Below are 11,660 nucleotides of genomic sequence, written 5' to 3'. Positions count from 1 at the left end.
CAGTGAAAACACTCTGGCTGGACAAAGTCAGGAATTTCATCCATTCTGGTGACAAAATTCCCAACTATGTTGAATGCAAAGTTTCTAGCTTCTGGGTTTGCTTCCGTGTTGTGCAGCCCACTGAATATGCACAGTAGTGTTTCCCCCGCTGGCCCCGCCCTCAAGTTCCCGCTCCGCCCATAGACTTTGACACATGTTCGCCATTTCTATTTTTAACCTACAAAACAGTGATTCTAATAATACTTGTTTGGATTTCTAGACATCTGATCTCAGGACAGTGTCTAAAAAATACAGTATCTTAAGTTATACCTCAAAAAACACTTTTGCTGGTAATTTTCTCTGGAAGTTTCAAATGTGGCTCCTTTTTTCTAAGCAAGAAGACAATTTAACTGAGCATGTGCACAGTGAGTGTAAGCACTGCAGCTTGTTTCTGATGTGGAAATATTCAAGGTGTTACAACTGTCCCTGGTCTCCCCTATGTTTGTTACACACATATATATATGATCCAACGCAGCATCAGAGCAAATCAATAGGACCAGCATTTGATTTCTGTGAGGGATACAGTGCATTTTATATTTGTTTATCCTGTTATCAAACAAGTTGAACACACAGCTGTGGACGGAGCGGACCCCCGTTGTTGTCAAAACAACAACGAATTCGGTCTTTGCAAATGGAAATGATGTACGTGGTTATTTGCAGATAGAGCAGGGACGTGAGATCCAATCACAAGTGATCATTCAAGACGTGTGGAGACGCGTGTTAATACCTGGTGTAAACAGGGCCACTCAGACCACATTTGGAGGTGGTCTGGGCCTCAGTCACGTTTACAGCCCTGCCCTGCTGTCGCAGTCCAGCCAACAACAGTCAGGAACCCAAATGAACAGTGAAACATGTTTTTCTTCTTGTAATCATTCCTCCTGTTCATACTGACCATTAGAAGATCCCTTCATAATGACCTTACAATGGAAGTGATGGAGGACAAAATCCACAGTCCTCCTTCTGTGCAAAAATGGATTTAAAAGTTTATCTGAAGCTAATATGAAGCTTCAGCGTCCAAATGAGTCAAATCAAGTAGATATCTTTCAATGTTACAGTCTTTTTAGTGCCAAAAAAAGACTGTAAATGTGTCAGATATCCACTTGTTATGACTAACTCAGACTGCTGAAGCCTCGTATAAGCTTCAGATAAAGTTTTAAATGCATTTTTGCACTAAATGACTATGTGGACACACTGTGGATGTTGGTCTCCTTTATATACAGTAAAAGCTGTCAAAATCAAAACACGATGCCAGATGGAAGTCTCGTTGTTCTCTCGCGATATTTATTTAAGCAGTGCTTCCATCATGGCAGGCAGTAAGTTGGTGCTAGAAGGAAGAGTAAGTATAAAAAGCTTTATATTAGGGCTCAGCGTGGTCGTAATCCCATTGATCAGAACCTGCTTTGGACATCTTGACTGGGTCTTTGATTATCTGACAGAAACTCCAGGGAAAATAGCCATTATTATCTACATTGCAGTTATCAACGGCCTCTTGCTCATCACATACAGGGGACCTCTGTACAAGGTAAGTTAACGTTAGCTAACAGCTAGCTAACTTCCTCGCTGGATCCAGATTATACTTCAGTTTGAGCAACTTTAAACACGTTTCAGCGCTGTTGAGCAGTAAAGTATTTGATCCACCACATGGAAACTAATTGTGGAATCTGACATACTTAACTTTGCCGTTTAAACTTAAATATTGCACAGCTAATGTTGGCTAACTAAATCACCTAGCTAGCTAACATAGCTGCCGTTTTAAGCTCATTAGCTGAAGCGGCGCTGATGTGCTCAAGATAGAAACCTGAGCCAGGTACCGTCTAAGCTGCAGGGCTTAATCCTGACTGCGGCTTAGTGTGTGTTCATGACTCTGTTAGTAGAAAGAAGTGACAAAGCCCAGTCCACAGGGCTGATAATTCACTGTTGTCCTGGTCGGTCCCCAAGCTGTTTATATAACATGACTCGAGCTCTTTGACGAATTAACAAATATCTTCTTCTATATCATGTAAATATAAGATGTGTGGCTTTATGAACAGACAATACATAATTCAAATGTGTGAGTGTTGTGACGGGGTGTCCGCAGTAACTTCCGGTGGTCTCGGGGCTGACTAGAGAGAAAGGAGGGTCAGTTTGTTTATGTGTCTGTCTGACCCGGGATGACCCGGGATAACCTGACTGTCCTGCCTTGCAGGTTGCTGTGAGAGCCTGCTTTCTGGGAGTTACTTTCGGCTGTGGCTTAGTTATAAGCTGCTCTGAAACCACCTGGACACACTTTGGCTGGTATGTAAATATATTCATTCATTCATTTAGTCATTTTATAGCATCAGTAACATGATGCTGCTCTGTGGAAATTAATTAATGTGCTTATAAACAGCACCCACTCCGTAATATACCCATCTGACCTTTTTATGTTGTTTTACAGTTGAATCAGTGAATTAAACTTGAATGAAACCCATAGTAGTGTTATCATAATCATTCCTCCTGTTCATACTGACCATTAGAAGATCCCTTCATAATGACCTTACAATGGAAGTGATGGAGGACAAAATGTATTTAAAAGTTTATCTGAAGCTAATATGAAGCTTCAGCGTCCAAATGAGTCAAATCAAGTAGATATCTTTCAACGTTACAGTCTTTTTAGTGTCAAAGTTCCTCTTTTTGTTACTATACTTCCACCTGCAGCTCAACAGGGAAACACTGTCTGAGGAAACACAAAGAGGGAATTTGATGCTAAAAAGACTGTAAATGTGTCAGATATCCACTTGATATGACTAACTCAGACTGATGAAGCTGAATAGAAGCTTCACACAGACTTTTAAATGACTGTGTGGACACACTGTGGATTTTATCCTCCATCACTTACATTGAAAACACATTTGAAGGATCTTTTTAATATCCAGTATGAACAGGATCCAGTCTGCCCGTTACAGTGTGACCATGTCTCTGCAGGTACATGTGCTCGCTGTCATTCTTCCATTACTCTGAGTACCTGGTGACGGCCATCATTAACCCTCGTAGTCTGTCACTGGACTCGTTCCTGCTCAACCACAGTGTGGAGTACACCCTGGCTGCTGTCTCATCATGGGTGGAGTTCACTGTGGAGAAGCTCACAGTTCCAGGTTGGTGTGTCACCTGTCTCTTATGTTCTCGTATGTCTCTTTGTCACTGCGCTCAGTCCACTCAGACCTGTTGTGTATTTGTCAGTATAAACCCTGTTGAAGTGACTTCCAGCTCATGGATGACTTCATAGTGTAATGACCACATGATGCGTCTCCGTGAGGTTTCTGACACATGTCCCTGCTGCTGCCTGAGGTCAAAACCTCGTACATGTTTGGACTCTGTGTGGTCAGTGTGTTACAGTGATAGTCAGCAGTCGTGTCTATAATGTGAATTCCTGAATATTAAATGTTCATCTGCAGTTTCCTGTAGTGGTCCCAGTAATATTTGTGTTAAAGTGTAGTGAAGTAGCATCACATGACGTATAAATGCAGTTGCAGGAACAAGACTTCTCACTCATATGTTTGGTTTGTCGCTACGTGTCGCTACGTCCAGATAAAAATAAAAAGTCACGATCACAGTTCAGTTCTAAAATCCAACTGCACCACAAAGCGTGGCGTCGGATTGGCTGCTGACTGGCTGTCAGCTGATGAGTGATCACACACACAGAGGAAGTTGGACCAGCATCAGGTTCAAAACCAGTTTAGTTGACTTTGCTGACACTCAGCAGTGAACACAACCGTGTCGCTCTGCTCTGTCCTCCATGTCCATCACCTGTCCGTCTCCATCACAGTGATGTTCAGTCATCTTGAGACAAGACTCTGTAAAAGTTTCAGACCTGTTGTTACTGTGCGTACGATGACACAGCTGAAAAATCTGACCGTTGCCTAGCAGCAGCTGTACTGTCGTCACTCCTTCATTCATTACTCTCTGTATGATGAAGACTGTCGTTAACTCAGAGGGTTTACTGATCATCGTCATTTCGTCTCATCACTGACAGATGTAGAGTTGCACAGCAGTCATTTTTCACATCTGTACTATGCGGCGTATTGCATTGTGGGATTGTTAGCAGGAAGTGGTGCACGTGCTGCGGAGGGAAACCAGTGAGAGGAGACCAGTAGAGGTGCAAACCTGACGTTGATTAAAGTTCCACCACATCTCACTCTCATCTCTTCACATTCGGAGGCCCGTCACAGATCCTGCATCACATTAGACTGGACGTACGGTGATGAATGTGTAGAATCACCAGTGTCTGTCCTGTCGTCTCTCTCAGAGCTGAAGCAGCTGAGCTGGTTGAGCTTGGTGGGTCTGCTCATGGTGCTGTGTGGCGAGGGCCTGCGCAAGGCAGCCATGTTGACGGCCGGCTCCAACTTCAACCACATCGTCCAAAATGAGAAGGCCCAGAGCCACGTCCTGGTGACCGACGGAGTCTACTCCTACTTCAGACACCCCTCCTACGTGGGCTGGTTCTACTGGAGCATAGGAACCCAGGTCTGACACAGCAGTGTTTCTCTTTAATCAGAATGATATTAATGCATCCTGACAAATATCACGAAATATAACCTGCAAGCTGGATTTCTCTGTTTTGTTGAACTTTGTGTAGTTTGTTTAATGTCATTATATTCTGTTAATTTAGGTTTACATGTCACCCAATCCTGTTTAATACAGTTATTACTGAAAACTACAAAAGAAGTCATGCTGAGCTTTATAAATATTATTCCCTGATTGTAATGTGTGATCTCTGCTTTGATGGTTTGTTAGAATCAAAGTCAGCGAGTTAGACCAGAATTATTGAAGCAAAGACTTGATTCATGTTCAATAAGCAGCTGCTAGTGGAGGCAGCCAGGCAGTACTTGTACTGCAGTACTTGTACACTTTGTACTTTTTCTTTTCTACAAACAAAATGTTTTTCTGCAGTTCATGGTGACAGTACAGGAGGATACAGGACATCTGTACACTTTAATCTAGAAATAATCTGATGTGTTAACAGATATGTGAGTCTGGTGGTGAGACGTTCTCTCCATAAAGACTCTGTCCAGTCATAGATCAGAGTTCAGTATTAATATCTGTCCCACATGACTGATGACTGGTCTCTGTTGCAGGTCTTGCTGTGTAACCCGGTGTGTATACTGGGATACACGATAGCCAGCTGGCGGTTCTTCCGGGAGCGGATCGAGGAAGAGGAGCTGTCCCTCATCCATTTCTTTGCAGAGGACTATGTGGAGTACAAGAAGAAGGTTCCCACCGGGCTACCCTTCATCTCAGGAATCCGCGTCAACTAGACCAAGGAGCTGGATGCTGGACCTAACAGACTTAAAGCACTGAAGCAGGTCAGACCTGGTGGATGTGAGGCATTAGCCATGGCTGCCCTCCGGAGTGGGGGGGGGATGGGGGGACCCTGCAGCTGGCTGAGCCCTGTAGCTCACAGACAGAGACCATGACAGCTGGTGCAGCGGAAGCAGCTGGGCTGCTGTTTTTCTACCAACCTCCATAGTCCACTTAGAAAGGCCAGACGACCAATGAGCTCCATGTCTCCCACTAGCACTCACTCCATCTGTCTCACTTGTTTCTGTTTGCATGCTTTGACCATGATGACCTGCGCTGAAGACTGAAATGACGCTTCTTTGATGTTGTTACAACGAATGTTTGGAGATGTTTCAGTTTCACAGGAAGTCCACCAGGTTCAGAAGGTGTTTGAGTGATTATGGTCGTTAATATCAGCCCCCAGTTCTCACTAAAGTCTGTCAGTTAAATAGAAAACAATCATCCCCTGTAGTAGAGCTCTTCACCCTCCACTCTGTATCTACAAACCATGAGGCAGAACAGGGTCCACATGGATCTGATGGCTGTGTGAAATGTGCAGGAACAGTGATGTGGATCTGGTCCATGTGGATCAGGTCTTTCTTTGGAAATGAATTCATTCACATCATCTGTATCTTTGCAGAAGACAACAGCTGTCGTCATCTCAGATTCACGACAAAAACGGTTAAAAACAAAATGATTGTAGAAGCTTCTCAAACCGACGACAGAGCTGAAGACGCTGCTTCACGTCCTGCTTTAGTCCCAAAGTTCAGACACACGTAGCGTATTTAACAACAGTCACACGGTCACAGTGATCCTGAAGTGTCCCTCATTACTTTATTCTCCCTGAACGCAGAGTCTCTTTAATACAGGCTGACTGAGGAAGGAACAACAGGTCATAAAACGCCTTCATTTAGAACTTTATCCACCAAAATATTGAAGTTTTTTAAGAGGGTAGAGTCGTTGTTGGGGAGCTCCATCATCTACTGGTAGACAGAGACTGAATATACTGGTCAGTACTGGGCTGCTCTAATGTCTTAACACTGTAATCCACTCAGGCTAAAGTCCTTCAGCCACTAGTCACACCTTCAGTTTGGATGAAACTTAACGTTCAGGTGTTTTTTGGATGGTTGGATATTGAAGCCTCATGAATCGATCGTCTCTGGTGAAATATTTTATATTTAATTTATTTGGTCACATTTCTGCACACAGGAATGTGACAAAATAGATCATTAAAAGTGTCTCCATTTCCTCCTGTGTTGTAGCATCAGTTTGTTTCTGTCCTGTCGTTTCCATCAGCATGAGTTCATCATCCTCCTCTTCATCTTTCATACTCACTTTGTGCTAGAAACCAACCAAATGACGGAGGAGTGTTGGTGAAGGGTCGGAGGGAGGCTGCTCTCTCTCTGCAGACCCTGATCCCCACTGTGTGTCGGACAGATCAGTCTGATAGCGAAGACGCTCTGTAGGATGTTTAAAGGTACCGTGTGGAGCGTCTGACCTCTAGTGGCCACTGTAGAGCATGACGAGTGTGTCTGTGTGTGTTGACGCAGGTCAAAGCTTCTTCTTCTTCAGGATGTGTAAAAATACAACATGCTTTGGGGAAATTGTGCCATTGGTCAACTTGTATATAAACAAATAGAAAAAGTCATTTGTTATCAATATATCCCAGAATATGATATTTATAATAAGATATAGGGCAGATTTATCTCAGAGCTTTACAGTCTGAACAGCAGCTGCTGTTCTTAAACCCTCGATTAACATGTTCTGTTCATCTGTGTTAACAAACGATTCATTCAAAAATTAACTAATTAATGTTCATTTGAGAGCAGCAAATATTAATTTGAGTGCACTATTTATTTATTTGTTCACACAATGTTTTGTTTGTTTTTTCCCTCCATGACACCTGCCGGGCTTCCGTAGCTGTCACAGTTTTTAATGTTTCCATTGGAGGACGTGACGGGATGAATAAACCTGAAATAAACAGTCATTACAAATCTACAGATCATGAAAACTAACATTGTGTTCATAGATAAAGACTTTTCCAAGTAGTCACTGAAAACAGCGTGTGTTAGTGTTGGAGCATGGCACCTGCTCACCTTCATCAGACCTATCATCATCATCATCAGTGAAGAGTTAGAGGTGGAAGCTGTGATTGGACGGACGTTCAGACATTAAGTGTCAGGAAGGATGTTGAGTCGTCACAGCTGCAATAAAAACATAAAGCGATTAGCATGTTTGTACCTGAATGCTAAAGGTTTAGCTGGTTAACTTCACTCACATTGTTTCACTCTGTCACCACTTCAAACCTCACTGACGTAACATCAGTCTGTATGATGTAAACTACAGTAAGTCTATTAACATGAGTTCATGTATGCTGAAGCTGCAGACTCTGACTGTTACTGTCATTTAAAATACTGTATGCTAACCTGTTAGCACTACTAGGACTAGCTAACAGTCCTGTGTTGGTACTGACCCACATGTGACACTAACAAGAATGAATCTTTCTTTACTTATTCTTTAAGACAGTTGCAGATTTAGATCATTATTTGATCATTATTATAATTACAGTTTTCATATGTCTGAAATATGTACAGACAACGTTTAATGTTTAAAAGTTTGGCTTTATTAGTTAAATGTGGAGAAACATGTTGCTCAAATACTAAACAATATCCAGCACTGATCACTACATGGTCTGAAGTAAACAAGTAAACAACCTCTTCATCAATACTGATCTAACACTCAGGACTCGCTTGGAAACTGAAGATATTCAACCAAGGATATGTGAATTTTTAAATTTTATTTATTTATTGGTCTTTATGCTTTAATGTTGACCAATGGCACAATCTGCTGAATACGGGACTTTTGTAATGCAGTTAAAGTGTGTGTGTGTGTGTGTGTGTGTGTGTGTGTGTTTGGGGATGAGTTTAAAGTGACACACTTGTAGCATCTGTGTGAAGTGCACTGTACAGGGTTCGATCATGAGGCCGTTGTATGAGCTGACTGCTGCAGCGTGTATAGACTTCTGTTTATCTTCAGCCTGTATTAAACACACGTCACTGACTGAAAACTGTCGGCTCGTTACTGTGCGTCTATTCACAAAGCAGCACTTGTGTCAAATAAAATCAAGACAATTATTGTAAAAGATTAGTCTTCATATCTCCCATCATGCAGGAGTGATGTCTGATATTAATAAAGTGAACATGGGGGCGAACAGATTACATGTCATTACAGTCATGACTGAAAAATGATCACATTTTTGTCACTTTATGAAAAAGCAAACAACATAATTATTTTGTCACACAGAGGAAGAGATGAAGTTATAAAAGATGCCTTTTGTATTTCTCTAATAAAGTCCTGGGTGGTGTCTGATGAAGCTGGATTATCAGCTGAGTCAGGCTTACTTCAGTAAATCAGGTTTATTTTCAGGATAAATAAATAATAAAGCAGGTTTAAATAAGTCACCTGATGTTGTTCCAGACGACACAAGTTGAAATCTTAAAGCTAGATTATGTAACTTTGTAAAGATGAAACAAAACAATCTGAAAATGTTGAGTTGATAAACGATAAAACATCACCTGGACACACTCTCACCTGGTCTGGTACGACCAGCAGCTTACAGTCAGTAATGGTAGCAAATATCAGATAAATACTGCTGAGAAATGAACATTACTGAGTCTGTCTGCAGGTTGCATCACTCTTCTGTACTTCTACTGTTACAGTATGTTTAACATCATCATTATTCTGCCTTCCCATGATCAGACGCATGTGCCGGTGAGTGTACAAAGATAACATGATGTCAGTAAGAGGCAGTTCCAGGAAGTTAAAGAGAAGACTAATCAGTAATCAGTCTGGTTTTATTTTGAGGAAGACGGAAGATGCTGAGACAGTTTTATTAAGATAAATCATACTTGGATTATTACCAAAGCATCAAACCAAATAGTTCTGAATATGATTTAAATATGAGGTTGAGTCTAGAGAATAGGCTCCACAATATGAAGGTTATGAGAAGTATATAAGATCATGTTTTATGATTTTGCATCAGGTTTTTAATCCTCGGGTTGTGTTGTCTTGCTCTTTATTCACAGTAAACTTCTTCACTCTGAACTCAGCTTCAAGTGTATTTTTTGAGTCTTTCTCTATAAGTTTTGAGTTTAAGTTGTGGGTGACCTGAAGATTTCCCTCAACAAACAACCCCATAAAAAACTGTGATATACGTAAATGACAGTTCCTCACAAGTCATGTGATTGTGATGGATGACGTGGAGGAACAGAACCGTCCCAGGTGAAGCTACAGTTCTGACCGGATCTGGTTCTCTACTGCGACACAGAGCCGGGCTGAACTCCACAAAGCTGGTTTAGTGAAAACTCTTGAGTTTGTTCACCCTAAGATGAGGGAAACTCTGGCTCAGTTACCGTGGTAACTGACTCTGTGAAGCTAACCTGCTCGCTGGCAGGTTTTCTTGCTGAGTTTCTCTCTGTCTCCTCTTACAGAGGTTCATTTCCTCGTTCATTCAGTCGTATTAAAGCTCGTTCATTAGTGGAGGTTTACTGTCTGTCAGAATCTAAATCCTGGTTGGATAATAGTTTGATACTCAGGACTTTATACAGTTACTACTTCTATGTGCATCAGTCATCTGTTTCTTTGAACAGTTGTTTTTGCAGCATGAATTCATCTTCACGTCCTTCTGTTGTAACACTGACGCTCAGTTAGTTAGAGCAGCTGCTGACCTCAAATCTTTACTGCACATCATGTTTAATCTCAGTTTAAATAAATAAAACAAAACAGTATTTATTTCAGACACATGGGATCAATCAATAATTATCTCTATCACTCATGATGTGATTGGTCCACAGATGGATCATCATTCCTATAATATTGTAGCTTATATGTTAATATGCTGAGTGAGCAGGATCCTGGTGCAGAAGGTGAAAGTGAGATTTTTAAATAAGGAGCATAAACTGAACGTGTTTTAACAGCATTTCAGTGACAAAGTTTTAATTTACTGCATCTGTTGAAGCAGCTGAAATAAAGTCGCTGAATGCTGTTGAACTGAGATACAAATAGACGTCTCAAACTTTTTTTAACCTTCATGTTTTCTTTAAGTGCAAATCATTAAACACATTATTACTGATCAGACTGTGAGCTACAGTCACGTCTCTGTGTCTTTGATCTATATATGTTTTACATCTTTAACTATATTTTTCATCTTCAGTTGCTGCTTCCTGTGTTTTGTCAGATTAAAGCTGAACAAATATATTTAAATGTAATGTAGCTGCAGCCTGATACACAGTCAGATTCCACTCATGAAGGAAATGTAAATCTGATAAATGATGAATTAATGGACAATGAATAAAACTTTATTGTGTTAACTTATTGACATGTTTCCCACTTTGATTCAGGCTCTTTATTCAAAGATAGATGTGCATCGTCTGCATACACATGCATTAATTTCTCTACGTCCACTGGATTCAAATGAGGGCTCTGCCTTTTATTTACCTGTTACCATGGTGACTCATAGTATCAAGCTCTATTGATGATGGCTGTTTTCATTCATCACACATGAGCTTAACTCAGAGTGAACAAACTCTGATCAGCTGTTCTGGAAATGAAATCTGAGTTTCATCTCAGGTTCATCAACTCAGAGTTTGTTAAACTGCTTTCTGAGATGGACCCCAGGTGACTCTGCTCCAACATCTGGAGGACATTGAGACAGCTGGCTGATCACTAGAGACGGCTTCGTACCGTGAGCTCCACCTGAGGTATGAACCTGAGCTCCAGGCTGAAAACAGAACGATGCCGGTTGATGGAGCTTGAGGCTGAGATGAAGTCAAGCTGAAAGGCTGTCAGAGAACCAGGAGCTCATTCAAGTGGAAGAGGAGAGTGAAGATCTGGACCTGAACCAGGTCAGTCAAGTCCTCCAGACAGGAGAGCTGAGGCAGCGTGAAGAGTAGTCCCTCAACCTTCTGCCAGAGGTCAAAGTGTCTTCAGAGACGCTTCAGAGAAAAAAAAGAAGTGTTGAGTCTGAGATATCAGTAAATATTCATCTGTATAAACACATAGCAGCTATAGATTTTGAACTTAATACAGGGACCTTAGAAAACTAACAGGAAAAACATCATTCTGGTTTGACAAAACTACATTTCATTTCATTTTCTATATTCCTAAATTAATGTGGTTAATCAAATTACCACACAAGGCTCCTCCATTAATTAGTGAAACACTACATACAGTAGCCTACATAGATGCAAGGTTTCTGAAAGGACTTGAAATATTAAATCTAAGCGTGTACAGAGGCCTGTTTGACATGTGACTAATCCTCCAGGTAG

The 11,660-nt window shown here is 41.3% G+C and overlaps 1 protein-coding gene across 2 annotated transcripts; it reads left to right on the top strand.

Moving 5' to 3' along the window:
* Positions 1 to 1,307: 1,307 nt before the first annotated feature.
* On the top strand, positions 1,308 to 6,582 carry icmt (isoprenylcysteine carboxyl methyltransferase). 2 transcript variants are annotated; one of them, XM_044350834.1, is made up of 6 exons: positions 1,325 to 1,375; positions 1,515 to 1,561; positions 2,225 to 2,313; positions 2,983 to 3,152; positions 4,304 to 4,521; positions 5,133 to 6,582. In XM_044350834.1, the coding sequence occupies exons 4-6, from the start codon at positions 2,987 to 2,989 to the stop codon at positions 5,310 to 5,312; spliced, it is 564 nt and encodes a 187-aa protein (XP_044206769.1). In that variant the 5' UTR covers positions 1,325 to 1,375; positions 1,515 to 1,561; positions 2,225 to 2,313; positions 2,983 to 2,986; the 3' UTR covers positions 5,313 to 6,582. The 2 variants fall into 2 exon arrangements, with proteins under 2 accessions (XP_044206768.1, XP_044206769.1); XM_044350833.1 differs by having other exon boundaries at positions 1,308 to 1,561.
* The last annotated feature ends 5,078 nt before the right edge of the window (positions 6,583 to 11,660 follow it).

Source organism: Thunnus albacares, chromosome 5, assembly GCF_914725855.1.
Source record: "Thunnus albacares chromosome 5, fThuAlb1.1, whole genome shotgun sequence".
Classification (NCBI taxonomy): domain Eukaryota; kingdom Metazoa; phylum Chordata; class Actinopteri; order Scombriformes; family Scombridae; genus Thunnus; species Thunnus albacares.
This window is presented reverse-complemented; position numbering and strand designations above follow the sequence as displayed.